The sequence below is a fragment of the Crocodylus siamensis genome, chromosome 1, assembly GCF_052110815.1.
Source record: "Crocodylus siamensis isolate JL-2025a chromosome 1, ASM5211081v1, whole genome shotgun sequence".
NCBI classification, from domain to species: domain Eukaryota; kingdom Metazoa; phylum Chordata; order Crocodylia; family Crocodylidae; genus Crocodylus; species Crocodylus siamensis.
The window spans coordinates 186406545-186422048 of record NC_143395.1 but is presented as its reverse complement, the minus strand read 5'-3'; the positions used below and the strand labels follow the sequence as shown (position 1 = coordinate 186422048).

At 42.2% G+C, this 15504-nt stretch overlaps 1 protein-coding gene across 1 annotated transcript in view; it reads left to right on the top strand.

The window, feature by feature from the left end:
* Positions 1 to 15504, top strand: part of PCSK2 (proprotein convertase subtilisin/kexin type 2) — a 186380-nt gene that overhangs the window by 111715 nt on the left and 59161 nt on the right. The window contains exon 6 of the mRNA XM_090051083.1: positions 12476 to 12552. Within this exon, the coding sequence (XP_089907209.1) occupies positions 12476 to 12552 (77 nt within the window). The remainder of the gene's footprint in view (positions 1 to 12475; positions 12553 to 15504) is intronic.

Genomic DNA, 15504 nt, shown 5'->3' with positions numbered 1-15504 from the left:
TAGGACAACTCTTTAATGTATACAGCTAAAATGTTGGCTGTGGTAAAAATCTATTAATCATGCAGAGACTTGCCTATTGATAAAATATAAATGATGATGTGCTCTTCATAAGAACATATGCAATTGAAAAAAGTTCTATGAGTAGCTCTTTTATACAAATCTCTGTTTCAAAGATCACAAACCTTATTTCTGGTAATCCTTGATTTTTTTTGGTGGTTTCATAGTCTTTCATAGAGAAAAAACAGTAAAGAATAATTTTTGTTAAAGAAAATATGAATAAATCAGAACAAAGGTCTTGAGTATACAGCATGTCTTGAGAAGAAATGACAATTATGAGTTGTGTCACTTAATGTTTTACTGGAAAGAGCTCAGATACTAGACTAATAATTATGTTATAAGAACCTATATAGAACAGAATAGAATGGAATAGAATAGCATTGAATAGCTTCTCAAGAATTTATACCTCTAACCTATGCAAATTAATATGCATCTCTTCAAGGCAAAAGAAATATGGGCAGCATTTTGTAGCATTTTTAAACTTCTTCATTCAAAATGTGTAGCTCCTCTTGATTGGTTTGTAATATTGTCCTTTCATCTTGCTCTACTTCTATACAGTTTAAGGGAAGCACTGGTTATACTCCCTGTAGACTACCTGTTTATTCCATTTCATTCTATAAAGCTTTTAGAAAAATAACTAACTTAAAAAGTTTCTTGCTTTTGGTCTATTCTCCACTTTTCAGGTTTTCTGTATTATCCTTTGTCCTAATTAAAACAAAATGAAACAACATAATATAGAGCAAGTCTAACTTCTGTAACTAATACTTCCAATAGCCTGAATCATGTTTTCTTGTATAAATGTATAGGTTCATAATTTAGTTTTTATTGCAGTAATCTGATCAATGTGTTAGTTTTGCCTAACCAAAATAAATATTATATCTGCATTTGCTGTAGCCCATGGACTTCTCTCTAAACTCTCTGATAGCTGACAGAGCTATGAATGATGACTACATTTCCTGTTTTGTTTCACACCAATACCTTAACTCATGCCAGAGTGACTTGCTTTGGTTTATACTTCACAAATTAAGAGGATTATCCTTACAGGCTTTCTTTGTCTTTCCCCCCAGATAGTCTTTTGATTGATATTCAACTTTATCTAGCATCTTTGGAAAACAGGATGACTTTTTTTGCCTTTTGAGTTCATTAAGAACAGCACCAAACCCAAAATGTGTCTCTCACAATCATTCCCTAGAACTTATCTATCTCAATTCAAGTTCCCAGTTAAGCATTCACCTCTCTGAGCCTGTCTGGTTTCTGTATTATCTGTGCATGCAACATTTAAGTCATTGTGATAACTCTGACTATAATTACGTTTGTAATATATGACCTCAATTTTGAGGATTTTCTACTACTGATGAACAAAAAAGTATCTCAATTCCAGTTTGCAAAAGTTACAGATTTTTTGGAAGTGATATATTTTATTGGACAAAATGCATATTTGGGAGATATTTTAGACAAGCTTTTGGACTTAACCTCAAGACCTGAGGAAAGGTTCCTTGCGCCCACAAAGTGTGTCTAAAATCACTCTCAACTATGTTGTTGTTTCAATAAAATATACCACCCTAAAAAATCCATTGCTCTTGCATTTTTGCTGGAATATCATGGCTACAATATCAGTTCTACACTATCTCAGTTTGACATTTAAGAAAAAAAAATGTCCTTGGACTTGATCCAAAACCTACTCAAGTCAATGGGTTTTGGATTAGGCCTATTGACAATAAATATATAGTGGATAATGGACTGGTCTCTCTTTTCCTCCAAATGTGTCCATTTACATTATATAATGGTTAATTCATCCATTAAAACCCAGCAGCGACCACAGCTCAATATCTGTGATATCACAACTATTTCCTATTCTGACTCTAGGAATACAATTAAGAATAATGGACTTGAACTGTAGTGTTTTTTACTTCATTTTCATTATCTGTGTTGCTCCCTTGCCTTTGATGGGGTTACACTGGTGGAATATCCATGTGACATAGGAGAAGCTCAGGCCCCATTTCTTATTTAAAATGAGGATTTTTTAATGCTAAGTTGTTGTATAAGCACCTAATGTTTCACAGAGAAATTCACTAGCATCTCTTCTTGCTAATAAAATACAGCCTATCACTATAAAAACTATGAACTTTATGCCTGTAAATAGCCAGCTCCTGATGTTTTTTTCTTTCAACCTTGAAAAATCCACAAAGAGCACGTTCTGGATTTAGAATCTTGAAATGTGCTGCTTGCTATGAAGGTGATAACAATAAACCCTTTAATTTTCAAAACCATGTGTAGCTCTATAGCCATTCAATTCCCTTTACCTTACGGTAGGCACACCTCAAAGACTTATGAACTACTTCAAAAATTAAGGGGTAGCTGGCTAAGTACATGCATATTTAAAAGCTTCTGTAATTTAGCTTTCTTTTGCCATCAAAATGTTCAACCAGTTAAGTAATTAGGTATTCATATCCTGTTAACAACAGGAGTTGTACTGCTGATTTCCCACGTATCACACTGGAAATTATGGAGCCGTGACAAGAACATCACAGGGTACATTGTTAGGTAATCTCTGTTAGAAACCCACTACTGTTACTTTCCCATTCCAAAATGATTGTGCTTTTTTAAAGTCCGTTTGTGTTAAATTCTTTTACGTTTCTTGCCCAAGCCAAATGAATATTTGTGGGAAGGGAAGCCAGAGCATAATTAGGTAGGCTATTTTTTGATTTAAGGGACTTATAAAAATAGGTAAGCTTTCACTTTTTTAAAATTCTTCTCATTTTGTTGTTGCTGCTGTTGCAAAAACCAGCTGTAAAATATCTTGATCTAGAAATCTTTAAAAGTGTTTTATTTGTTATGGTTCATTTTGGAGCTAGTTGGTCAACTTTATATTTGAATATCCCCAAATTCCTTGAGGACTTAAAACCTTTTGGTGGCTTTTTCAGTGTCTGAAAATCTGTAGGCCAATTAGTTATAGTACAAGGAGATTACAAACTTGGCCAGCTTTGCCTGCATGTTTCATAAACTGTCCCAAAGTTATTTATTACTATTATTGCCTTTTTACAAACTTAGAAAGCATCTCTTGTGGTGCCACTGTCCTGACAACAGTGTGTATTCCAACACTGAATTTTTTCTCCCTCACCAAATAGCAGCAAATACCTTAGCCTTGCAAGGCAGTTTCTTAGTGGTGAAATAATCAGTAATGTAATGCCTGGGTCCATACTAAATGTAACAAACAAACAAACACCTGGTCTTGGAACAGAAAGGCAAATGGTATGCATGGCAATCTCTTCTTTCAGCATTCTTGGCCCATCACTTATGCCTGGAGATCCTTATGCCTCAAGAAAGGGTGCTAATTGGAGACCTGGAAGAGAACAAAACCTTCTGTTGCTCACCCAACTTTCTGTTACCTGAAGAATGAATAAAGCTAAACTAAGAACTTCCCAGTATATTTTCCCAAGACTGGACATTTTTTCACATGCCAAGAGAGGGATCTTGGTTTGAAGTCTAGGAGTAAAAGCATTATCTAACTATATCTACTGTAACATCTTGTTATTTATTTTATGTATTAGGCTGGATTCTTTTACCTTTGTTTAAGGAGTAAAGCACTACATACTCTGAGTCTCTATGCAAGATGATGTATTATCCAGCCCACTTATAACAAACTTTTGGATGTTGGAATTACAGTACTCTGTCAATTTATTTTTCATCACAGTGGAAATATAGACTCCTAATTTCGTAAATTTCTGGATATTTCCATTTTTATGTGCCCAGGATTCCTTGGTTTTCACAGGGTGCATCTACATGTGCAATTAATGCTATAAAGATGCAGTATTTTACTGTGCAATATGCCTTCACAGGGGAGCAAATCTACTCCCAGTGGGATCAGCCTGGCACAGGGCTGCTCCTACTTTGCTCTGGCCCACTGCGGCAGCCAGGGGAAGCTCTAGGCTCCTCCCTGGGTGTTAGCCTGGAGGCTGCCAGGGAGCACTGTGCTGGTCCCCTTGTGCATGGGGCCAGGACAACTCTTCCAGCTGCAGTGGCAGCTGTCTCCTGGCCCACTTGCTCCCAGCAAGCTCCAGGCTATGTGGGGATTTTCCTGCCCAGCCTGAAGCTAGCTGGGAACTGCTACTTCCCAGGCTGGCCATGCGCCCCCACCCCAGCACAGCTTCCCTGCAGCTGCAGGCATGCTCTAGCACCCCCTGGATCCTAGCCTGAATGACTGCAGGCAGGTGCCTGCATTTCTTCAGTCCAGAGGGAATTTCTGTGCACCTGTAAATTGATTCAACATAGGCAGGTTAGACTGACCTTGAATCAATGCAGGCTCTGGCTTTTTGAACATATGTCCTTAGTCCTAAAGTATAAATGAAGAATTGAATAAGCATTTTAGAGAAACTTACAAGCCCGTGAGCTATAATACAGTATTGCATTAACTTTTGAATAACTTTCTGATCTATTATGGCCTGGTTCATTTTCCAAAAAAGATAGACTGTAGAAATTGTGTTGCCATCTCATTATTAAAGGTCAGAGTACTTTTGTCTGGCTGAGCTTTTTCCCTTTTCATGATGGACCCTTAAATATTGAATACAAAGACTTCTAATATTCCTAAAAAAAAAGCCTATTATATTTACAATAAGTAGGCAGTTCACATTTCAAAGAGATTTTGAAGATGACTTGCCACCTCATGGACATGTTCAGGGTGTCAGTAATTTCAAGATATCATCTATTTCCAGATATCATATTCCAACCATAAGCTATCACAATTACATTCCTGCTTAGCCTAAATGAGGGTATAGCGCATACTGCAGATGTGGTTTTGCTCACTACTTGGCATGCTGGAGAAGTACTAGTAGAGCTCATATAAAGCATAAGGGGATTGCCTCTGCAAATCATTGGGTTCAATGGTAACTGAGTGAAATTCCAGGGTCTGTGATATCCAGAAGGTCAGGTTCAACAATCTAATGGGTCCTTTTGGTTTTGACATCTGTGAAAGTAAGTGCCTGTCACCATAAGGGGTCTTCAATACTTTGAGGTCTGAATCAAATCATCATAATGATTGGGTAAGTTTTCTCTGCCACCAAAGAGCATTATATTTCCTCTGTCCCTTTTGATTTATGATATCAATATTAGGCATACTCCCTCTCTTTGTAAATGTAAGGGTAGTGCATGTTGTTTTCAGGAAGGAGCCAGATTGTGCTAAAGTGCAAAGTCTTCATACTGGCCAGAGAGTAGTACAGTAGCAGCAATAGCCATGAAGATCCCATGTCATGCCTCCCCATTTGTTGAAGGGAATACTCTTAGTGAGGAGAGGATAATTTACTTGTAGGACCTCCTCAGTCTTTATTTGTTTGAGACTACTAGGAAGGGTGCCAGTTACTGATATACTGACCTGGGACTGAGATCCACAACCTATTTTACATAGACCACAAGAGGGCATGTTTATATGTTCATTAATGCACATTAGGTGAGGCGCATTAAAGCTCTAGTACCTCCATTGTGAGGTACTAGAAAAATGCATGTTAGTCTATTTGAATGCATATTAACTAAAGAGCACTTTTTTGTGATTGTGGCAGGGCACTGTGGGTGCCTGACACTTTAAGGCCAGAGCTAAGCAGCCATCAAGTGCTTGATTAAGGCAGCCATTTTAGATCTTTGGCTGCCTTTATAAAGATCTCAGTTCCCTGCTGGCTGGGAAGGCAGCAGCATTCCCTGGCTATGAGGCTCCATAACAACCTGGAGGTAAGGGCAGGAGCTGTAGGGGATGGTTAGGAGGCTCCTGGTCCTGGGCATGACCTGAAACTGCACCCTGCTGGGAGTGGGTGGCCTGGTGGGGCTCCCAGTGGTGCGGGAGCCCCCAGGAATGCTAGGCCAGTTATCGCCCCAGTGAAAGGCAGGTAGGGGCACCTTAATGCTAGCCCTCACCTTCAGGTGGGTTTACGTAACACTGGAGGCAGTTGGGGCCACAGTTTCATAGTTTCATAGTTGGTAGGGTTGGAAGGGACCTAAGCAGGTCAAGTCCGACCCCCTGCCATGGGCAGGAAAGAATGCTGGGGTCAAATGACCCTGGCTAGGTGATTGTCTAGCCTCCTTTTGAAGATCCCCAGGGTCAGGGTGAGCACCACTTCCCTAGGAAGTTGGTTCCAGCTCTGAGCCACCCTGACTGTGAAGTAGTGCCTCCTGATGTCTAGCCTGAACCTACTCTCAGTTAGCTTATGGGCGTTATTCCCTGTAACTCCCAGTAATGCTTGGGGAAACAGGGACTCTCCCACTGCCTGATGGTCCCCCTTGGCAAGTTTGTAGGTGGCCACCAGATCCCCTCTCAGCCTTCTTTTGTGTAGGCTGAACAGGTTCAGGTCTTGTAGTCTCTCCTCATAGGGCCTACCCTGCTGCCCCCTGATCATGCGAGTGGCCCACCTCTGGACCCTCTCTATGCTATCCACATTCCTCCTGAAGTGCGGTGCCCAGAGCTGGATGCAGTACTCCAACTGGGGCCTGACCAATGTTGCATAGAGAGGGAGAATCACCTCCTTGCACTTGCTTATGATGCATCTATGGATGCATGACTAAGTTGTGGTTAACCTTCCTGACTGTGTCCCCACATTGGTGGCTCACGTTCATCTTGGAATCAATAGGCATGGCTGTGGCCACCTGAGCCCTGTGGGGTGCAAGACCCCGAGGAGAGAGAGTGGGGGCCAGGCATGGCTGTGGTCACCTGAGCTCTGTGAGGGGTGCAAGACCCTGAGAAAAGGTCGTTGGGGCCAGGCATGGATGTGGCCACCTGAACCCACTGGGAAGGGAAGCCCCCATGGCCCCAGTGCGGCCTAAGCTTGCTCCAGTGGTAGGCTGGGAGCACGATAACATCTGGATGCCATCTGCGAGGCATGGGCTGCGGTGTAGGGGAGGTACGGAGCCACAGATAGCACCCCTGGCATTGGGGCAGTAAATGGGCATCCTCCCACCTAATTAAGATCGATTAATTAATAACAAGGCATGGCAGGAAAGTCAGGCGGGGGGCGTGCCCAAAGGCAAGTGGGGCAACTAGCACTGTGGCTAGTTGGGGAACCCTCTGCTTCACTACAGTGATGCTTTAATGTGCATTAAAATAGGCTAAATCACATGAAAGTGCACATGCAGATGTGGCCAGAGACTTCAGGCAGACCATTTAAAAAAATACCTTGTTTACTAAATTCTGGATTCTCTTTTTACAATGTATTTATTCATGGACTGTTCTTGGTATTTCTCTGAGATCACCATCCTTTGTCATTCTGTGCTGCAGTCAAACTAACACTGAGGTTAAAAATGAGGTTTTGCAAAGTGTTGAGAGAGGAAGGGAGAAAAAAAAAAAGAAGTCTCTTTCTCAGCTAACCATGATGTCATGAATGCCAGACTTTGCCTGTAGTGGAACAATAAGTGGGTGGAAAAAAGGAGATGTGAATCACTCAAGAAAGTTCTTTCAGGCCTGAAATCATATCAGCAATTGATTGATTAGTTCATATAAAGTCAGAACCAGAATTTTAACTATTCCTCTAGTTAATACACTGAGCCATATTGTAAACTAATGGAACTATATCACTTTCTGCCATATGAAGATCAGCCCCATGCCAAAGAGGGCAGGCACACAGCAAGATATTTCTAACTCTTCAGGTACATGCACATGTCCAGTGATGTGAACCTTTAATTAGCCAGGTTACCGTGCACCTTCTTGTAAATGCTTTTAAAAACACAAATGAAAAGGTGCTGCATAGAGAAATTTAAAGTTAGAACTGCTGCCGCGTATCTGTGGAATTTTTGAACAAACCTAAAGAACAGCACAGGGCAAATAGACTACACACTTTAGGTGACAAATAGCGTGAACCTTACTTATGTCACTTTTGTCTAAGTGATAGCACCTGTGTAGTTACTATTAATGTTTCCTTGAACTCCGATGGTATCCCCAGTGGCAAAGGTTATGTTGTTTCCTTTTAAAACTCAAATACGAGTTTATTCCCTCTCCTCAATATTTCACATGAAACAACCAAATTATTTATTTCCCCTGTCTGACTTTGAGCAGTGCTCAAGCTCAATTTCTCAAAGAAATTACATGTTATAATTTGGGCCTGTGTTTTCTTCTTGACTTTTGATCAGTAAAGAAATTAAGGGAGAAAAATGTACGTTAGTAAGCACAAATACGTAGGAGGCTGCTTCTGCACAACTGGATGCTACATTTATATAGTCCTTTTTTTTTTAAAAAGCTCAGAACTCTAGGGCTAAGTACAGACAGTCAAAAAGCCCAAGGCAGAATTGATTCAGTCTTTGCAGGTTTCTCTAAGCTGTGTAGATGGGACCAATAATGTTCATTCTTCAGTTGAGGAGGGCAGGCAGATGCCTGTCCTGGCCTAGGCAAAAGGCAGTGGATGCTCCTGACTATTGCTGAGCCCAGCTGACCTGGGACCATTACTGAGTGGCTGCTTGGCACATGCGTCCAATCCTTTGCTGTCCCACTGCAGGGGGGAATGGAGCCCCCCACCCTGGTCCCAACCCCCTCAAGCTTGGGTCTGCCCACATGGGGGGAGCCCTGCACCATGGTGGTTTCACTACTCCCCCCGCCCCGCCCACATGGCCAGGCTGGCTGCTTAACCCCACCCCCTGTGAGTCTCTGTCTCTGACCCACAGTTGGCAGAGGGGAAGGAGCTTCTCATCCCTCTCCCAGTGCCCCCACACCTGAGCCTAACTATGGGGAGCCACGCATCATGGGGGATTTTCCCTTGTTTGGCTGGGCCAGCTATTCAGCCTCACCCCCTGCAAGTCTCTGCTTTTGATCTGCAGAGTGGGAGGGAGAACAAGCCCCCTGCCACAGTCTGGGCTCCTCTGTGCTGGGGTCTGCCCAGCTGTGGGGAGCCCCACACAGCAGAAACTTTTCCCCACGCTGGCCCTGGGTTCTCCCAAGACCCTGGCTTAGGGGCAGACCAGGACCAGAGCATGGGGTTCCCCCTGGGGCTCCCAGCTAGACAGACCCCAGCTTGGGGGGCTGGGACCAGGGCAGGGGGCTCCGCCCCCCCTTTGTGGGCAGAGCCAGTGAATCACAGGGGGTGGGGTTGTGCAGCCAGGCTGGGGTGGGGGCAACTCAGGTGGGAAGATGCCAACTAAACAGGAGCCCTGAACAGAGCTGGGAAAACCCCCTGCTGCTTGGGGTTCCCCCATCTGGGCAGGCTGCAGCTTGAGGGGGGCAGAGCTTTGGGGAGTGGCTCTGTTGCCCTGCTTCCCCACCTCTCACTCCTGCTCCACCAGGCTCACAGGTACAGACAGGACTCAGGCTGGGAGCAGAGGCTTTGCAGCCTCAATTCTTTGCCAACTCAGGGGCAAGACCAGACCACCTTGGCCAAAGCAGAGGAGCACTGGCAGTGGCTCGCCTGCCAGCCCTACGAGTGGAGGCTAGAGAGTGGGGTGCAAAGGCTCCTGGCATACTGGGGGACTGTGAACTAAACTGAGTCAGGTGGGGTTCTAGAACAGAAGTTCGATAGACCAGTCTAACCTAAACTGATTAAATCTGATAGTGTATTGATCCAAGTCATCTTAAACCAGGTTCTGCCATTTTGAGGACTGGACTTCTCTTCTGGTACAAGTTTAGAGCAGTTTCCAATCACTTATACTGGTTTATGTGTAATTTCTGTCTCTACCCCAAGGGACGAACTAATCCAGGCTCTACCACCAAAAATGAAACTATTCCATATTTGAGCATCCCTTTTTGTAATGGAAAAAAAATAATTGTCCATGGGTTTTTGGACAAAATTATTTTGGTTTTATGACAGAAATATTTTGTTTGCTACTTTTTGTATTAGGAAGTTCAAATATTTCATGATTATGTCTCATCCCATTTTATGACTAGGTTTAATATGAAGTAGCTTGGTTAGGGTGAGAAGGACTTTCTTAAAGCTGAAGCTGGCTTGTTGTGTTCAGGGGAGGGCCTGAAGAAAATTAATATTGAAATCAGTGATTTTCTTTCTATATGGGTTGGTCTTTCTAGTGACTCTTCTGAGTGTATCTTAGACAACTAGCAGTTTCTCTGCATTCAGTACTCTAGTATCTACCAAACTCAGATAGATAAATGAGATGTGCAGTTTTCTTGGAGGGAATTTTTGAGAAGCAGATATTTGATTTGCTTGAATGCAGAGTAGGGTACAGCCTACTTATGGCAAGGTGGGTTGTATTGCTTTCTGTATCCATTTGCCCATCCCTACTCTGGTACATGGGACCAGAGGGGATGAGCTTAAATTAGGTATCTGCATGTCTGCTTCCTTCCTACAAAAATTGCCACATCTATCTTGCTTTGGTTTTAGTGGCCTATTAGTGGTTTGAACACTGCTGCATTTCCTCCAGGTGAGAAACGGACTGAGTCTGTTCCTTTTCTGGATTTAAATTGGGAGAAAAACATTCCACTAGCATTCAAATATTATAGGAAGAATACCAGAAATTCTGCACCAGTGAGACACCAGCAAACAGCCCAAAACACATCACATTTGGCTTTGAGTGTGAGCATGCTCACGTAACTAGTTAAGAGATGAGATCTGAATAAATTATAACTAGTTTACTTTCCTCCAGTCTGCTTAACATCAATGCCTGCATAATCCATGGCAATGGTATTAGACACTTTAATTCTTTATTAAAATGCATTTATCTTTGGAGTAAACAAACCTAGGAATTGGGACAGAATGTACTTTATTTCCTAATTCAATTACCAGTAGGCACAGTCAACATGATTTCCACTTTGACTTTACCACGTTGTCGTCCAGCTTGTATTGCTATAAGTGGACACTACATGTTAATAAATGAAAGGCCTTTATCTTCTGTTGATTCATTCACTTTTCTTCAGTGCCTTACACTATGTAATAGGGTGAGGGTGAAATCTTGGGCTTTCTGAAGTCATTGACTTTATAGCACCAGGATTTTACTTAGAGACAGTGTTTGTGCTAGGTAACAGATGCCGTTGCTTTTTGACTTAAAAAAAATCTTATGCAACACATCTGCTACCTGCTATTTGAAATCAGACAGTTTGCAAGGTTGTTGGCATTTCCTTCTGAAATTCACAATAGTGAAGAGTTTCTGCCAATTAAAAATGGGACTAGGTTTTTAACCTGAATCAACCTCTCCCCTTGAAAGAAAACATTGATTGTGGGCAGTTCCTGACACTGCCATTGAAATTCATTGTGGCCTTGGGTGCATAAGTTCACCTTTACAGCTTGTGTTTCTGTTTCCACTCTTACGTGCCCTGTCTTTTTAGAGTGTCAGGTCTGTAAGGCAGGGACCATCTCTTGCTATTCCGTGACCTTTATGCTGGAGAATAGTAGACAACCACAAGATAGACAGGCAACACACTGAAAACCTGAACTCAGTTAAAAGTATCAAGATCTTTATTGTCCATACAGGTTAGATAGGACCTTTCTTTCTGCAATTCTCACCCAAACAATCCTTGAAGCAGGAATTGCATGGTATTTAGTTTAATTACCACAGAAGGCTGAAGGGTTGTCATCTCTGTTTTATATTTTATATTGGTGCAGTGTTCCAGGGAGCCTGAAAGTTTTAGATCTGGCAGTTTTGAGACTTCAGTTATACTGATAGACTTCCTGTTTCCTTAGTCTATGAAGTAGGAATTTGCTGATAGGGAATGTTGATGAGCACAGCTATTCATATGCAAGCCTCAAATTATCCTCAGTAGTATAATCAGCCAGATATTAAAAAAATACAAATACATATTAATTAAGAACTAACATAATTTCATTCCTTTAGTAAGGGGTTTATTAAACTAGGCTCGGTGAACATACACCAGGAAGAGAGCTTAGATAAAAGCTTGGTTCCTGGTCACCCTTTATTTTTGGCTGGCAGAAAGGGAGTAGGGTACTTGCCCGTTCGAAAACTTTGCATTTAGACATCCACAGAGGCAGATGGGTACCTGGTGGGATTTTCAAAATTTAATTGGAAGTCAGTGGGATATAAGACCCCCAGACTTGCTCATGAATAGCTGCGCTTCTCAAAAGCAGTTAGGTGCTGAACTCCTAATCATCCTGAATTAACTCGGAAAAACCCACAGGGTTCCTATCTGTATCTTGAAATAAAATTCTTCCTGCAATTTGCCTGTAAATGACCTGAGCCCCTGAGGAGCTGACTGCAGCCAATCGGCATTTCTCCACTGGGAGTAATGCTCCTGAACACCTTACCAGCTGTGGCACTGGGATACCTCCTTGGAATTGTTGGCATTCTGCCAAAACATCCTTGCCTAAGCAAGCAATATCCCTTGCAAGTGAAACAACAAAGGAAACATGTTTTATCAAGCCTGGCAGGTATAGCAGATTACTCTCACATGGATAAAATAGGATGTTTATTAACATTTAAAAGACCACCTCGTTCTGTTTTGCTTTGTGTACTTGCTTTTCTGTTGACTTTCTGTACTATTTGTGTTTTCCAGAATGCCAAAGCCAGCTATGATTTCAGCAGCAATGATCCCTACCCATATCCCCGTTATACAGATGACTGGTTTAACAGGTAATACCAGGCTGAGTCAGCCAGCTGTTCACTTCAGCTGGGAAATTAGAAGGCTCTGTTGATACTTGTATCTGTCTCCCCATGAAATTATATGGTTTTCAACACAGAAGCTACTGTCATGCTATTGTCTGAAGATTAGAGGTTACTGCTTTTAGTTTTCACTTAGTATTCTGTTAGAAACATGCTAGTTCACTTTGATCAGTTGAGTCAGGATTCACTTTGGAGCTGGATGCTTTAATACCACACTCTATAAGACTGGCTACAAGGACAGCCCAATATGCATCTGTGGTGATGCACCACAGACTGCTGACCTCATGTGTGCAGCAGACCCATGCACCCAGGATGAGGATCTGGCAAACGCCAACAATAAAGCTTTGCCACATTAATGATACGTAGAGGGAGAAATGAAGTATACAAGAGGAGGAGAAGCGGCAGCAGCAGCAGCAGTATGGTTTGCTACTCCATAAAAGTGAAGTGTTTGAGCTGGTGATGATGGCATATAACAATTCTATCTGCTCATCCAAAAAAACCCAGCCAAATTTACATTTCAGAGAAAGTTGTACTATTCTTTCTTCTTCTAACATAATTTTTCATTTAGTACAATATTCTGCTCATTCTAAAGGGAGCATCTTGGGAGTGTACTACCATGGGGCATCTGGCAGGAAGAAAATTACAAAAATAAATGAAAATACATGTAAAGGGACCAGAAAGGTCATTTGATTTTCCTTGAGACCCTGAAGGCCCAAAACACATTTTGCAAAATATTTTCATCCTGTTTTGAAAAGTCAATGGTTAGACCATCGATTTGGCTCACAGTTGAGCTTTTCTTGTTTTCACCTTGATTTAAGAGCTCATGAGTAACATTTTGGGGCAGGTCTTCTACTGGTATACATTGTCACTGCACCACTGAAGTCAGTTTTTGCTAGCTGGAAATCTGTGGGTCACGTGCTAAACCTGGACAAGACTAGGAATGTGCATTGTTTAAAGTTTGTTATAGCCTGTGGTCCTTATAGATACTAGCATTTCACATAGTTGGAGCTATGCCAATTTACTTCAGCTAGAGATCTGGCCCTTAAGGCATAGTGTAAATGTCAGTGGCTGTGAAGCAGGGTTTCCAATTTGCAGCTAATTTTTCCAAAATTCAGTTTTGGTTTGAACTGGATTGAAAATAATTCTCCCTCCACAAAAAAATCTTGAGAATTAGAAGATCCCCAAACCTAGCAGCTTCTCAGTAAAAATGGCATTCTTGCCAATGTCACACCTATCATTTCACAGCTCTCTTAAGGCACTGTCCCTGGATGAAAATCCAGTGGCTGCCAGTATCCTCTGGCTCTGGGGCAGAAACCTAAGAAAGTTTCTACTGGAAACCTGCCTTGGATTTGGTGACAGCTTAGTGACCTTGAGATGTTTTCAAGGAAGATTTACATTAAATTATAGGTAAGATTCTGTCACTAGCACTTAAACAGGAATGACACTAAGAATCTGAACATTTAGGAAGTGTCCTGGGCTCTGATAAGCTGCTCCTTACCAGTATTTCAGAAATAGCATAGATGCTCATTGTTTCTAACTCAGTACTCATCTAACTGACATTTTGTCAGGTGTGATTTTTTTTTTTAAATGCTCTTTAGTTTTGAAGGCTTTGATTGCAAAGGTACATAGCAACTGCCTTCTGCCCTTAAACATGGGCCTTTTGACATGGATCGAAATGATTTATGGGTTCTAAATCCTCATTTGTAGTCCTGCCATGTTTCAATTACAGGAAGATGCAAAACACATTGCCCTTTCTTAGTATGAAAGGACATCTTGACGTTATTTTAAAACTAGCATGAATCTAATTTGAATATAATAAAGGGCTTAGTCAGTCTGTCTGTCTGTAATGCTCTTGGAGCATTTTGATTGGTTACTAAAACAACCAATCAGAGTGCTTCAAGAGCATTATGGACAGGAGGCGGTGGCAGTGCAACAACCCCTACCCTGCCCCCTCCCCCAACCCCGCTCCCTGGAGGTGGTAGAGCGCTGCCGTGATGGCAGGGACAGAGGGGATGGAACAGCGGGTGAGGCCAGCACTGCTGGTCTTGCCCTCCCCTGCCCCACCCCAGACCTTGGAGATGGTGCAGGGTGCTGGCGGAGAAGGATGGAGAAGCTAGCGGGGCAAGCTCCCCACCACGCTGTGGGGGAGATGGTGGTGGTGGTGGTGGTGGTGGCAGTGGCGGGGCAATGTTAGGATTAGGGTTAGCAAGCTTCCCCCCCTCTCTCTGCTCCCCCTGCATCATTCTTGATGGGCAATTCACTAGTACGTGAATAAAAAGTCAGAGAAAGCCTAGGGTTTTCAGTTGTGAATGTCTCTGGCCTTTCTTGCCTTATTTATGCAAAAGTCCATTCTAGCAGAAACACCAATTAGGTCTGTAGTAATACAGATTAGTAACTTTTCATTACTAATGCCAGGTTACATCCTTTTCAGTAGGGAAAATCATAATGCCAAGCATGCCTAGCCAAATGTTTTTTAAACTGATTGTGTTCTCATGTTCTGTAAAACATTTCATAGTGGGATTCAGTTTATACCAATGTCCTTTTTCATAAGGGTTGCCTTTGAGGCACTGTCTCTTTGACCATACAACATTGTCTTCCTGCAATACTAGACTTAGAGAAGCTCTAATAGTATTGCACAAAAGAGAACCCATGATCTTCTATGACATCACTCTCCTTTTTTCACCCTAATGAGAAAAGGAATGGCATATCATGAGGACAGGTCTTCCCTAGAAATTGTTCTTCTAGATTCAGAATTCTCCACAGCATCCTCCAGCTTTTCAGAAAAATGGTGATTTCTTGAGAGCACAAGATCTCTGCTACAACCCAAGGCTCCTCCTATGCTGCAAGTGTTTTTTCTGCCCTGCAAGATGAATACTATTGAATAATATTATGTGTCAGTAAAGAATACACTTCCTGCCTGAG